This window comes from Bombus vosnesenskii, unplaced genomic scaffold, assembly GCF_011952255.1.
Source record: "Bombus vosnesenskii isolate JDL3184/JDL3185 unplaced genomic scaffold, Bvos_JDL3184-5_v1.1 scf7180000013264, whole genome shotgun sequence".
NCBI lineage: Eukaryota > Metazoa > Arthropoda > Insecta > Hymenoptera > Apidae > Bombus > Bombus vosnesenskii.
This window is the reverse complement of record NW_022882924.1, coordinates 4,369,153-4,384,892: the sequence shown is the minus strand read 5'-3', so window position 1 is coordinate 4,384,892 and position 15,740 is coordinate 4,369,153. Positions and strand designations below refer to the sequence as shown.

Below are 15,740 nucleotides of genomic sequence, written 5' to 3'. Positions count from 1 at the left end.
GCCACTTAAAACTATAAATCAACCAAAGACAAAGAAAAAGGGTAAAAAGATACTAAAAAAAAGAAGGAAGAGATGCCAAAAGATAAAGGCAAGAAGTTCTTTTCAGTGTTATGCTTTTTTCAATTACTGACCCGAAGGAAGAAAAATAAACTAAACTAAATCTCTAATTTAAAAATATTTCGATACTTATTTCAGATACTCGTTTCAAATTTACTTTGGCTTTATTTCAGTTTAGAGAACATAAAATTATTGACTTTTATTATATATTATGATAGTTTTCAATGCATAGAATCTAAAAATGCAAGTCTTAATTTTAAGAATCTACAGGTCGAAAGTTATATATATCTAAAGTTGAGCTTTTTAGCGTATTTTACACCTTACTTTGACGCCATTTTGATTTCTATCCATAATTCGTCTAAATAATGGAGTCGCCGTCTATACATAAATGCACGTGGGTAACAACCATTTTGCGACGGGATTTTAAGTTATGAATATTGATTTTTTATTTTAAATATATTAATAAAAAAATAAATAATAACATAAAAAATTATATCACTAATTTTCACATTTATTAAAATACGAGTTATTAGTCATTTATTTGATTAAGAAGTAATATATAGAAGTAAATTACTTCGTCTGTTAGTATAAAAATATTATCGAATCGATTGCTTAAGTCTAGACGCAACAGATTTTATTTCATTCGTATCTTTCTTCTTGTGTGGATCAGGTAGGAAACATTTCCATAATCTTAAGGTTTCATCAGCTCCTGCACTAAGTATTGTAGTACCATCTGGAGACATTGCTAAATGTAGAACGCGACTAGAATGACCTGTAAGTTCTGCGACCTTCGTCATTGCGGGGTATTTCCAGATTGTTAACTGATTCTGTGCATATCCATGACCAGATACAATCTCCTTATACGTTGTAGACCAAAGCAAAGAACATACTTGTGACTTCGTATCTACCATATTTAAACATGCACCTGTTGAATAAATATTTGTAAAAAGATTTTTGATTTCATTAGAATTGTTATTACTGTTGGTTTTACTGTGTACAATGAATATACACAATTGATGCTTTTTTCACCTGTATTACAATTCCAAAATCGTATAGTTCTATCAGCAGTACCACCTCCACTAGCAAGAATATTATTCTGCCAAGGACACCATGCAAGTGCTTTTACAGCAGCTTGATGTTGATTTAATGAATAAATTGGTTGTGTGTTTGTATGACTTTGTACAGAGATTGATGGCCATATTTGAAGCATATTATCATTACCACCACTTGCTAAATACTTTCCATCAGGTGACCACTTTAAACCACATACTTCTTGAGCATGTGCATTAATTGTTGATATTAAGTGATCCCTTTGCCTAACATCATGGTGCACTATTTGTCCTGCTCTATATAAAGGGTATAATTAAAATTTTGTCATCAATATGTATTATGAAATTTCATACCTGCAACCACTCGTCAAAACATGTGAATTCCAAGAAAGAGAACCTACTCTGGCCGCATGACCATTCATTACACGTACTCTTTTTATTTGACTACAATCCCATAATTCTGTATTTCCCACTGTAGTACCTACAGCTAAATAGGGACCTTCTTGAATCCATGCAACAGAACAAACATAATCATTGCCACTTAATTCAAGCAACTGTTCAATAGTCCCTGTTGCTGCATTCCACAAATATACACTAGCACCTAATGCTACAGCTAGAATATTATTTTCCGACCAATCAATTAAATTTAAATCTGAAATGTTTCCAAATTTTCATAATTGTTTGGTAACAATATATATTAAACATCTATATATTAAACATATATTACAATAATCATCAACAATTTCTGGAGCATCCAGTATTCTATCAGGAGTTTGTGGTATATATCTTGTAGAAGCTTTTATGCTTGCTGGTGTTTTACTTTGGCTATACACAACACGCAATGGATTTTGATAACCCTCTGGAGGGGCTGGTGCTTTATTTTGATAAGACAAAACTCTCATCTGATTAATATCACCACCATGTAAATTTTCTCCCATGAGTCGCTGCATTTCCCTTTTGGAAGGACTTATATTGTCTACTTTCTCTTCATTTTTTTCTGTATTTGGTTGTTGTTGAATCTGAAATTGAAAGATTTTATATTTAAAATATTGCTATCTACTATATCAAGATAATAAAATTTATATTAAATAATATACATTTACCTTATAATAACCAAGATCAAAATTAGTAGTTGCTCTTGAAGGAATAAATCTATCACCACCACTAGGTGTCTTAGCTGGTGTAGAAGCACGACCTAATTAGATAATATTTAAAAAACTATGTAGAACTGTTTCTATATATCACTGTATATTATTTATATATGTAGACAACAATTACTCTATTTCTATATTATAGATATTCTAAACTATAAAAGTGACTTCATACTTGGAGATTTCTTAGAAGTTTTAGATGGTGTTTTCTTCATTCGAGTGTCACTCTTTTTCGTTGGTGTTTTTCCTGTAGTACTATTTGCAAATGATCCGTTCGTAATTTTTCGTGATGAATTAATACTAAGGTTGACACTGTACACATGAATTATTTTAGTAATAAAATATATTTTATTTTGCTTCTAATAATAAAATAAATATGAATTAATAAAGTAGTACCTGGAATTTGATGTTTCTAAACATTTTTTCTGCCAACGCGGAAGTGGCCCCTTAATAGTTTCATCCATGCGAGTTAGATTATTTATTTCTTTCATATATTTTAAGTGAGACATGATGAAAATGTTTAAAATTAACCAATAATGATTTATTTTAAAAATATGAAATACTTTGTAATATTATTGCATTTTAAGCAATTAAATTATTAGACTTCTAGTTAAGATTTATTAAACGACAAATTTACTTGTAAAACGAAAAGAAGCATTAATATATAGAATTATGAAAAAATATTATAATGCCGCGTTAGGAAACACCAAATTCTCCATTCACACAACTCAATGGATTTTAAACGAATGAGTAAATAAGTACTAGCTAAAGGTACTCAATATTTACAAAGTCCGTTAAAATTTAAAAGTCTTTGTATAATAATTCTCCAATAGAGGCCGCACTACGAATCAAGGAGCATTTTCAAGAATGAACCACGATGAACATAGAACAGTAATCAATTTTATTGAACAGAAAATAATTTGAAATAAATTTACGATTATTTATATTTTTATTTTTTATGTGTAATATAATATATTTAGATTTAAATTAAATATATAAAAGTTTTTACAAAAAAAGATGTAATATAAAAGTTTCTGAAAATTCAAATTGAAATTCATATTATTATTTTAATTATAAAAATTGCTTTATAAATTGGAACTGTCATAAGATTGTAAATTATATGATTATTTTATGAAATATATAGGAAAACAAATAAAAATCAATCAATTTCTATTTATGTAAATACATTAACTTTTTAATTTTTACATTAATCTATAAATAATCACAACGAGAATATATGTAAGACATTATAAAGTGTATGCATTTTTATAATTCCAGAATTATTTTACAGTTTTTAAATATTTTTACTTTATCCGCACTTATTACATATACATTCTATTCGGAAAAGATGCTTAATATCCAAAAAAGTTTTCAAGGCAGTTGATGTTGAAAATTTATTGTGTACTATCTTATCTATCTGAATCATATCTTAGCTATGATATAAGAGATAGGGCAAATGCAAAATCGATTTTCTAGGAAATTAAACCTTTAGTAAAAAAATTATCTATACATTTTGATTTATTTTTACATAAGGAATCACACTTTCTGTGTACCATACAATACAATATTTCCAGTCTTATTCTATATATTGCTTATATACATGAATACATTATTATTTGTATAATACTATAAACACAATTTCTGAAATATTGTAGATATTTTTAAAGATCAAAATAATTTTAACTTTTTTATACATTACAACTTATTACACATACTTCTTTTCATTTAACAAAGCGTTCTTTAACTTTTCTTCAAGTAAGTAGCTTTGTTTTTGATGTTCTTTCAAACGATTTTCAATTTTTTTTGAAATATGGTGCACTTCCATTACTTGACTACGACTATTTTCACAAAACGTTGCTAATGGTTCAAGTTCATACTTGCTTTCTTGAAATTTATTTAACTTCCGTTTCTTTACCGCTGGTTCATTAATATCGATTGTTTTCTTATTTTCTTTTTCAGTCTCTTGAACATTAATATTTTTTGGTACAATTTTATATTCGGTTAATAGATTAGACTTTAACCACCATGGTAAAGTTCGAAAACATTTCAAATAATTCTTATTGTAAATTACTTTCAAATCTTTAGCAAGAAGATATATTTTTTGCTTAATAACATATAACAATACATCGATAAAATTCGACACAGTTGAAATTCCAGTTGTAATAAACAGATTACTCAATATATTATCAGATATTTCATCACCAGAAGTAAATAATGCTTCTTGACAATAATTTGTTATATATTGATGAAGTATGATACTATTATTTATAGGCCATGGATACCTAGAATACATATTAATAAATTGAATTAAATATGAAAACAGTATTAAATATAATATAAAATATTTATGATACTACTTACTTCCACTGAGGCAACTTAAAGCTAGACATTACTCTTTCTAATTTTGCTTTATACTCTTCACTTTTCCAAACATCATCAAAATGTTCATAACTACATGGCATCATATAGTGATTTTTAACGAACTTTCTAAACTCTGGGGCAAATTTTGTATACATAAAAGATTCAGGGTCTAAGATTATGTCTATTACATGAGAAACTGCTTCGTTATGTAAATCAATTATAAATTTAGGCTTCTCCAGAGCATGTAATAATTTTTCATTGAAGAACGAATTATCATATATTCTGTAAAAATTACAAAATGTTATAAAAAATTACATAAATTTATAATAATTAATATTCTTTAATTACAATACCTTAGCCATAAGTCTTCTGTTAAACAAGTATTATAAATATTTTGTAAATAATCCATTTCTAGTGGATTCTGAGGTGATTTGTTAATGGACAACCAAAGAATTGCACTTTGTGTTAAATTTAAAATTGTTTTCTCATTTAAATTTTTTTCATGTATGATTGTGTACACTGACAGATATCCAGATTTCAAAAATTGTTCTAAAGTAGAAATAATTTCTTTATCTTGAGTTTGAAATGTTGAGTCACCCAAAATAAGAAATACAAGTGGTATAGGCATCAGCCTGTCTCTGGATAACACAATTTTTGTTAAACGTTTTACAATAAATTTAATTTCTTCAGAAGCATCTGCTGTAAATAAAAGAGCATCTGATCCTATTAAATGATGATTACTAATCAGGCCTTCAAAATGTCTAATACAAATATGTAATGTTTCACTTTGATTTGGTTGATACAATTTTATAATAGGATCTGCAGAATAATCCTCAGGGCAAAGATACTGATTCATTATTTTTTTATAATGCCATAAAATTGTTTTGTTATGTAAGTTTGGCCAAGAAATAATTAATTTCCAATAACAATTGAAATGTATGTCAATGTTTAAAGATTTCAAGTGTTCTTTAATACCAATGTGGATTATAACAGTAATTGGTGCTAAAGATTCAGAATAATATTTAATATCTCTTATCTCTTTGTACTTTTTGCACATGCTTCTAATAACTAAATCTTGTTCCGTAGTGTACAATAATTTTGCACATTGTTCGCTAGTATGTTTTTGCAACCATACAGGTGTATTTTCTAATGCTGTTCTTTGTTGTTTTTTCTTCAATGCATTAAATCTCCATTTATTGAAATATTTTACAATTACTCTATTTTTTATTTTCACTGATATTTCATGTAATTTTCGTGCATTAACAATTTCCTTCTGTAATAAATTATCACAAATTTCAGAAGTTACCTCGTTAAAAATTTCATTACTGATATCCTCGCTAAAAGTGTTGTAAATATATATCTTATCTGTTTCTTCCTTTACTATAGCAGAACAATGTGCTTGTACTAGTTCTGTTTCTAAAGTGTTTAATATGTCTTTTGCAATATCATTAATCTCTTGCATCCTTTTAATAGATTCTTGTTCTTCTAATTTTAACTTTCCAGTTTTCTCTTCTTGTGGAACTTGCCTTTTTACAAAGAAATTTGACGTTTCATTTGGTATAGTTTTACCCATGAGAGTTACAGGATTTACAATGTTTGATGATTTTGAAATAGTTTGTACATTCGAGTATGTACTAGAAAATACTGTGGAAGATGTAGGATTTTTCATATATATATTTCCTTGTGACATCCCTGAAAATATGCTTTTATTTGTTACTGTTGTAATATCATTGTCTGATGGAGGTTCAAATTGCTTGGAGAATAAATTAGAAGTTTTAGAAGTTGTTGGTGTTACATTCGATACATTAGACAAAATGGAAGATTCATTTGATTGTTGTGCTGATACAAAACTAAATATCCTTGAATCTTTCTGATTTCCTATCTTTGATGTTATTAATTCTGAATTTGTATTTATTTGAAATTTATTTATTTGTGTCTGAGATTTAGAGACACAGGAGGTATTAGCATTGGATTTCATGGCTAAAAGATTTGTATTAGCTTCAGTGGTTGAAACAGTCTTTAATGTAATTGTGTGTTCAGTAGTAAGCACATTTTCATTATTATTTTGACTTTTCTCAGACATTGATATGGATTGCTCATTGTGCATTATATCTTCATCTATAAACTCATATGGATCAGTTGATGAAGAAACAATACTTTTATTTTGATCTTCTGCATTAATAGAATCAGGCATTAAGTAACCACGTGAATCAAAACTATTGTGAGGTTTATGATACTTATAAGCTTTTTCTGGCATTTTTCCTCCTGCTATACATTCTCCAATAGATAAACGTTGCATAATTCTTTTAGAGTCTATTAAATTGCATGCTCTTTTTTGTTTTATATGTAATACAGGCATGGTAAAGTTATGTCTGTTCAATAATACATGTAAGCCATCTTCTGAAACATTTAATCCCACTTGTTCACAAAAATATATAGCTTCATTTTCATCCTCAAAACCTAAAGCATCTATTAATTCATATAATGGATATGCTGTCGACGCAGTCCTGCAATAAGCCTTGACTAATACTGATAATGCTTTTAATCTCACTTGATAAAAATATCTGAGTAAGATGCACGCATTTAAATATGTAGTTTCCTGAACAAGTTTAAAGAATTTATAATAATTATTAGACTCAAGAGCAGAATATGTATCTAATGCAAACTGGACTTCTGATGATTTTTGTATGTTGTTTGGTAGTCTTTGCAAATCCCACATAAAATTGCCATTGTTTAAATTCAATAAAATAATATATGCACGAAATTCAGGTTCATTTTTACAGCTAATTTCTTTTACTCTTAAATCATGATACATGTACTTTAATGATTGTAAGCATTTTGTTAAATTGTCAGAATTAATTTTTTTATCAAAAACAGATGGTTGTTCTGCACAAAGTCTCTCTGAACATACTATATGAAACCTAGCACATTGTTCAACTAACTCTACACTATCAATACAACATAGCTCTTGCTGTGTTATATCTTTCCGAATTCCTCTTGTTCTATCCCATAAAAAATGATACCATTCTCCCAAGTTTGTACCCTGTTGGTCACAAAGATTTACTATCTCGTGAAGTAAATAACTCATAGTCATTTTTAAAGATTTTACTGGTCTCAATTCATGTGCCATTGGTTCTTCTTGATCTGCAGAAGATCTAGAATATTGTTTAACTGCAACCATGTGATTTATTCTATATTCATTGATTTCAAGCTGTTCATACAATGCCACTTGTCTTTTTGACTCACGCATTAAACGTTCTTTTTCAGGACACATATCAGGACATGTTCCAATCATTATTTTAGCTGCTGCTAATGTATGTGATTTAATTTGCCTCATCCTTATAAGTCGATCTCTTGCTTCTAATACCTTATACTTGTCTTCAGAGGTATATGCAGGTTGTTGAATTATATTTTGTAATTCTTCGATACTAGCATTTGGTAATAAATCAGATATTTGACTTTCAGCTTTAAGTTTTTCAGCTTTTGCAGATGTTTTCTCTAATCTTGTAAATGACTTTGACATACTTTTCGACTGTAATATTTTATGTCTTTTAGCCAAAGTCTCATCAAAATTATTTCTACTATGTAAATTATGCTCAAGATTTGTCATAGCATCTAACTCTGATTTAATTTCATCGTCAGATGATTTAAAAAAATTAGATACAATTTGTGATACATTGTAAATCTTGTTTTTTTGTAAATCTTTCTTTTTTGTAGGAGATTTTGGTGGAACGGATAATTTTGTCCATTCTACATTAAATTTTTCTCCTAAATATTCACCACTTTTACTATAAGCTATATTTGCTTCTTCCTTAGTAGTATAAATAACAGTAATTATTTGTTTTCTGGGACGAATAGTAATTTTTAAAAGATTCCCAAATTGAATAAAATATCGTTTTGCTGTTGCTTTTGTAAGTAATGATTGAGGTACATTTGTGCATGTTATTGAATTTTCTGGATTAATTTTAGTAACTTGTGACCTGGAATTTCTTTTTAACTGCTCAAACATTGCAGTATCTTTAAGTGCTTGAGCAAATACATTAACAGCTGGTTTGTAATAATTTCTTGATATTTTCGGCTTATATTGCTTTTCATATATATCCGATTGAAGAGTGGATATATCTTGATTATGAGATTGCGTTGCTAAAATTGGCATAGCAAAGGTAAATGAATTTCTCCTAACATTGGCTGCATCTGATATTTGTTCAAAATAAATCCCAGGGTTAACAGGTCTAGGAGGACTAAGTACATGTGGTTCAGAAAATATAAATGTTTTGGAAATCATACGTTCTGTCGAAAATATATCCCTCTGAATGTCTTCTTTACACTCCATCTTTTCCCTTTCCTGTCCAAATTTCATTCAGTGAATGTCAAAAACGTTATTCCAAACTACGACCGCCTTCTAGTTACTAACGGCGACATGTCTAATGTAGCTATAATCACAATTACATAAACAGCTCTCAACATTCATACACCAAAAGAAGAGAGAAAATTTCATCTCTACAAAAGCTGGCGAAAACCGTCCGAAAACTGAGCGGTGACTAGTTGTAAAAAATCAAGATGGAAGACAAGAAGATTCGCGTTCTGTGCATGCGTGACATGCTATGAATCTCTTGCACAGAGACAGAGATACTCTACTCATCTCTGTCTGTCTCGCAAAAACGCAAACTTCGTTGATTTTCCATGTTGATTTTTCATGACTCAATTTTCGAACAGTTTTTCCTAGCAAATGCCGAGACATGTTTAAATGATCGTGGTTATAATAACTGGTTAGAGTTAAATTATGCTTGCGATGTATTACACTACCAGAAAAGATTATCACAGCAATTATTTATAATAATTGTTTCACGTTTTTGTTTAAACATATAACTTAATATAAAAACATAATAATACGTAAACATTTTTTAGATAAAATGCATTGTGAACGATATAAATATAAATTACTTTAATTCAAATTCAAAAAGGACTAATGATAATTTATATATAGTATTATAAACTTAACGTTTATTTAAAAGTTATTCTACATGTAGTGTACCACGTGCACGGTGGTACTATTAAGCATTGAACCGCTCTACTTGACAAAATGAGTGAAAAATTGAAAACGGCTATTAGGATGCAAAAATAACTCTTAAAAAACTAATTTTGAGATTCTGCTTTGATCCTCCCTGAATCTAGAATCCTCCTCCTCTTCTTGGCTTCATTCTACCTCCAGACTGATTCTATCTCCAGTCGAGACGAAAACGTTCCATCATCGTACTTGACAACATTGTATAACATGTCAATCAGGGAATGAGAATACGTTCTCAAAAATATTTATGAATTATTTATTTTTAAGACGTGAGCTATTTAAGATCAACCATCTACGGTACATTTCTTGATAAATTACTAATTTATTACGTTTGCTAATAATTAAACTTAAAATTTTCTGAACAGTTTATTTCCTGGCTTTTGAATTCCAATTTTCTTCTTGTCATATCATTTCTACCGGATGAAGAAGATTCAAGTGATGATTAAACTAACGAAGAAGATTGAAGATATATGTTTCGTATATGTATAGACGATTTAAAATTTCGTGCACCTTATGCATATATCGATAAGCATAAAGTCAACTTCATTTCAAATAATAGCGTGACTATGGAAAATGTAGGGAATTTTTATTTAACAAAGTGCGTTGTTTTGTAATTAATGAAATAATCATTTAGTCCTCACCAAATAAAAACTGAAAATCATCACGACGTAATTGTGCTATAAACATGTAACATTAATTGTATATTAACTTCAGAGTTTTTAAATATTATATGAGGCATTTGTAGTACTAGTGAACGTCTACAATGTTTCTTGTTCTAGACATTGAATTCGTACGTCGTCATCAAAGTTTGATATTACAAGGCAACGAAAATGGCAGTGTATTTGAAAAGTACTTTTCGTTTTTATAGGGGGTAATGATGTTAATATATATACAAAATAAACATCTTGCTGATATTTTATAAAATGGTTATATTTGAATAGTAAAAAGAAGTTGCATGATACTTATGAAATATCGTATATTTGAATATACAATATAACCGGAAGAACTCAACAACGTAACTGATCAGCCATCATTATTTCTTCATTGACCAAGTTTGAATCTTGTAACGGTCGCATAGGTAAGTAAACATTTTTTTAATATAGTACATATCGTATTTTCGCGTACGTCATAATAATTATAAATTCGTTTGTATTACACATACCATGCAAATGTAACCGTGTGTAGGTACTTAGATGGATCCAGTTTACCTTTACTACACCTATTCTAACCTTCTGTGTGTTTATATTTATGATCTCTGATTGTGTTAATTAAATTGTATCCTTTCTTATATCGGTTACGCTGATGACAGGCTTACTCAGTTGGTATTCACAATATCAGATAATAAATAAGAACCAATGATGGAGGATACAAATGACTTACTAGTATGTGCATCTGAGTTCATAAAAGGTATGAAATTAAAAAAAATATACGATAATATGCTATTATAGTACTTAATTTATGTCAAGTAATGTATTATTTAAATGTTTTTAAAATATCACTTATATTTTTTTGCTTATATTGTAGACCGATTATATTTTATAACATTGAGGACAAAGCCAAAGAGTACTCCAAACATCCATTATTTCAGTATCGATGATGAATTAATCTATGAAAATTTCTATGATGATTTTGGTCCACTGAATCTTGCTATGTTATATCATTATTGTCAAAAGGTTAATAAAAAACTTAAAGCAGTAACTCTGAGAAGAAAAAAGATAGTACATTATACAACAATGGATCCATCAAAAAGAGTCAATGCTGCTTTTCTTATAGGAAGTTATGCAGTAAGATGTTATTATATTAATTTCATTCACACTGTTAAATACATATATTTATTATACATATTCAGAAAAATAAGATTCACTAGTATATATTTTTTAGATATTGTATTGTAAACGTACAGCAGAAGAAGCATATAATTGCTTAAATAGTAGTCCTGACAATCCATCATTTATAATGTTTCGGGATGCTTCTGTTGGTACACCTTGGTTTGAAATATCTTTGATTGAATGTCTTAGTGCCATATATAAGTGCCACAAACTTGGATTTTTTAATTTTCAAGATTTTTGTGTTAAGGAATATGAATATTTTGAAAGAGTTGAAAATGGAGATTTAAATTGGATTGTTCCTGGTAAATTTATAGCATTTTGTGGTCCTTATGCTAAATTTAAAATAGAAAATGGTAAGTTAAGTTTTAGATAAATTTACCTATTCTACCTATGATTCTTTTTTTACATTTCTATAATTTATTATCTTTATTTTTTCTTTTTTACAGGATATCCACTTCATGCACCAGAATCATATTTTACATATTTCCATTACAATAATGTAACTACAATTATACGTCTTAATAAAAAAATTTATGATGCTTCAATCTTCACAGATGCAGGATTTGATCATAAAGATTTGTTTTTTATTGATGGTTCAACTCCAACAGATTCAATCATGCGGCAATTTCTTAAAATAGCAGAGAATGCAAGTGGTGCTGTTGCTGTACACTGTAGAGCAGGACTTGGTAGAACAGGTTCATTGATTGGTTGTTACATTATGAAACATTATCACTTAACAGCTCATGAAACAATTGCATGGATACGAATATGTAGACCAGGTTCTGTAATTGGACATCAACAGGAATGGTTGGAAAAGTATGCATCGTTATTAAAATATCAATATTTACAGCTTGTGTTTTAAAAATACATCTTTTGACACCGAAAGATTAATAATTTTATATTTTAGGAAAGAAGCATATCTTCATTCTTTATTAAAAGAGCCACTACAACCTCAAAATGAAAATCCAGTTCATGAATACGGTATATATTCTATAACTGGTAGACCGAAAACATCATTCTTATCCAATTTAAAAAGTGCTCATGTGGTGCAAGATAATGTTTCGGGAATAATGCATTGTGTGGATGGAATTACATTAGATGATCATGCAAGCACTAGCACAACTAAATATACAACCTTAACTCAGGGTGATAAATTAAATCAAATTAAAGCTAAAAGAAAACGATTACCAACAAATCATACTTCTCTTAACACAACTACTAGACCATCAACAGTAGTAAAGTAAAAATCATAATAATACAATTTAACTTATTGTGAAAATACAGAATGTTGTAGTTAATACATGAATATTATCCTTTCAGTCCATACTTAAGGTCATTATTACAAACAAGAACTCAGAAAAATACAATTAATACATTAACTGGAAATAAAGAAAAAGATTCTACAAAAAGACTTCTCCCTAGATCTACTACGACAACTATTGCTAAAAGGTTAGTTAAAATGTATTCAATATATTTAAAAAAGAAAGAAATTCACAAGTTATTTACACTAATCTTTTTGCCCATTCCACTTTTGGCTAGATTACTTTGCAATTTAACTGATAAATGTCATAGAAGTAAATACGAACTTATTTAAAAGTATATCAATATATAATTTATTTAAAGTTTATACTAAAAATTATAGAAACAGTTGGCTAGTCAGCAGTACATGTGAACCATCTCCGCCTCGTATTAAGTCTACTAAACCAACAACAAGGCTCCACAATATCAGCAACAACACATCTTCCACTACTCGTGTTACTACGATGCCTGTATCAAAACCAGTGACAAGGGCCAGTATCAAAACTTCTTGTATCACAGAAACACAATCGACAAATTCGTCCGCAAACAATTTGATAACACAACCGCAGCGAGGCATGAATATGATCCTCAGGTCTGCAGATCGAGTAAATCGCTATCATTCTCTAAGACAGTAAGTCTTTGTAACTGTTACTTTCAAAAGGCTAAACAAATTAAGTAACAGTTATATAGTTCTTTTCATAAACAATTCTCGATTGCACTTTTTAAATGAGTTTTTTTTCCACATTATATTATATTTAAAAATGAACAATACTGTATGAGACAATACTGTAACAAGACTTCATATAACTAGCTGTATATATTGTCTACTTTATCTAGGAATCATAATTTATTGTATATATTTATATTTAGAAAGATGTAAAACTATATATATAAACCTTACATTTGTCATTAACATTAATTTGCATGCAGCATGAATTTTTTATTAATTTAAAATATGCATGTATTGACAAGAAATTTATTCAATTTATTACAGAGTAATTTTTAACCTTTGCATTGCATAATTAATATTTTCAACTCTTTGGAAATGTTCCAATCTGAAAAAAAAATTAATTTTTCTTTTTCGTATTTGTTGTGTTATTATCTTCAACCATAGTCATATCACAGTATAAAGGTTAAGAGACTATCAGACTTTAAGAATGAAATGATATATTTATTAACTTTTATACATAAGAACTTTTTGCTGAACTGATACAGAACATGTTTAAATAGTACAAGAATACAAATTTATGTAGCATTTATTCTGTGAAATTAAATAATGTACAATTAAAGCTTAAATAACAAGCAACGCTAAAATTGCTAACAAATTGCTTCTATTCTTTCTATGACTTGCAGTGCGCGTACGACCAAAAGTTATAAAACTGCATTTATCAGATGACTAACCGATATTCTCAATGGCATTGGAGAAGACAGTCCGGTAGCTCAAGCACCTCGACATCGCAGAAGATCTCATCGTTTAAATTCAATCATTCAGTAAAAACATCATACTAATCATCAATCTTCAATTCAAACAATTGTTTTTGTCGCGATCAACGAAGATCAAGTAGATCTACAGCTGCTATCATAGTTTTTTCTATGGTTCACTGGTAGGTTGTTTAGGTATGGTTTCTTGTAGTTATATTTTATGTTTATATTTGAAACGTTGGATTATAAGTTTCTTATAATCATACAATTTTTTCTCTTTGTGGCTTTTAAAGATTCTTCCTTATTTCGCGACACATTGAACGATAAATAAAATAAAAATATAATAATATGATTTTATCAAATTTGATTTACTATGTTATCTTTCTGCTGGTCAGAAAAAATAATATTATGGATAAATATCTTCAAATAATTAAATTCGAAAATTTCCACTTTGTCTACTTATTACTCTTTTAATATAAATTTATGTGTTACTTGATTTTATTCAAACTTCGATTTTATTAAAAGAATAGTAACTATTGTCAAAATGGTAATTTCTCTCTTATGTAGAATTTTTGTATTTATTTTAAATCATGTTATCAGCATTTTTCAATATGTTATCAAGAACTAGTATACAGAAACTTGTATAAAACGATTAACATTTATCATCATTTCCTTTTTTTGATATTTTGAATTATTATTAATTATTAAATTTGATTTTAATGTTTATTTATGTGGCAATTATTTTTACGAACTATAAGTTTTATTACATTCAATAAGAAAAATAATGAAATGAATAGAAACTTAAAATCCCAATATGTGCATTCTTACTTATAACTATGTAATTAACATAATTTATTTATCTTAATGTAAAAGGTAAAGTCACCCATACATAATTCTTGAATTATAGAAGAATATTATGTATACTAAATAGATTTTTAAACTTTAAATTAAAACAACATTTTGTGATGATCATAAATTTTGTAACTAGATAGATTGTAGAAACTTGTTATTGTGCTAATCATATTACTGTTCTATATAGTATTCTTTAATAAGAAATTGCAATCCTAATGTAAGAGAGATCAATTTATGTATAGTACTTATATAAGTGCTACATGACATGAAGTTATATGATCAGTATAATTATACTAACAATATGTAACAATTTTAACTGGGTCTTCAGGTTATCTTATTTTATATCTTTACCTTTTTATATTGTTTTTAACACAAAACGTGTAGAAAATGTTATTAAGCCCCGGTACACATGAGTGTGTGACTCCGCTATATGAAACAAAGTTGTTGAGTTGCACAGCATCACGTCATTTATTTCTACCCGTTTTCAAAAATATCATTAAAGTTATTTTGCAATACAAACTTCTTGTCATCATATCTTATCATGAAAAAAAACAGATAGTTTAAACAAATGAAATAAAATATATTGAAAAAACGATTTGGTTTATTAACAATTTTATTACATTTGTTTAATATAAACCCAATTAAAAATAAT

At 28.2% G+C, this 15,740-nt stretch overlaps 3 protein-coding genes across 4 annotated transcripts; 1 reads left to right on the top strand and 2 right to left on the bottom strand.

Moving 5' to 3' along the window:
• Positions 1 to 549: 549 nt before the first annotated feature.
• LOC117240243 (cell division cycle protein 20 homolog) lies at positions 550 to 3,010 on the bottom strand. Its single transcript, XM_033506219.1, has 7 exons — positions 2,654 to 3,010; positions 2,433 to 2,569; positions 2,210 to 2,301; positions 1,834 to 2,125; positions 1,461 to 1,758; positions 1,087 to 1,403; positions 550 to 982 (listed from the first exon to the last, which is right to left on the bottom strand). Exons 1-7 carry the CDS (start codon positions 2,764 to 2,766, stop codon positions 654 to 656), a joined length of 1,578 nt encoding a protein of 525 aa, XP_033362110.1. The 5' UTR covers positions 2,767 to 3,010; the 3' UTR covers positions 550 to 653.
• A 744-nt stretch (positions 3,011 to 3,754) lies between these two features.
• Positions 3,755 to 9,194, bottom strand: LOC117240213. Its single transcript, XM_033506175.1, has 3 exons — positions 4,972 to 9,194; positions 4,619 to 4,900; positions 3,755 to 4,539 (listed from the first exon to the last, which is right to left on the bottom strand). The coding sequence occupies exons 1-3, from the start codon at positions 8,976 to 8,978 to the stop codon at positions 3,963 to 3,965; spliced, it is 4,866 nt and encodes a 1,621-aa protein (XP_033362066.1). The 5' UTR covers positions 8,979 to 9,194; the 3' UTR covers positions 3,755 to 3,962.
• A 1,075-nt stretch (positions 9,195 to 10,269) lies between these two features.
• LOC117240228 (dual specificity protein phosphatase CDC14C-like) lies at positions 10,270 to 15,683 on the top strand. Of its 2 annotated transcripts, none has more exons than XM_033506209.1 (9): positions 10,270 to 10,764; positions 10,872 to 11,093; positions 11,211 to 11,470; positions 11,568 to 11,868; positions 11,962 to 12,331; positions 12,423 to 12,755; positions 12,836 to 12,964; positions 13,158 to 13,406; positions 14,168 to 15,683. In XM_033506209.1, exons 2-9 carry the CDS (start codon positions 11,042 to 11,044, stop codon positions 14,208 to 14,210), a joined length of 1,737 nt encoding a protein of 578 aa, XP_033362100.1. In that variant the 5' UTR covers positions 10,270 to 10,764; positions 10,872 to 11,041; the 3' UTR covers positions 14,211 to 15,683. The 2 variants fall into 2 exon arrangements, with proteins under 2 accessions (XP_033362100.1, XP_033362091.1); XM_033506200.1 differs by having other exon boundaries at positions 10,271 to 10,764; positions 13,158 to 13,445.
• The last annotated feature ends 57 nt before the right edge of the window (positions 15,684 to 15,740 follow it).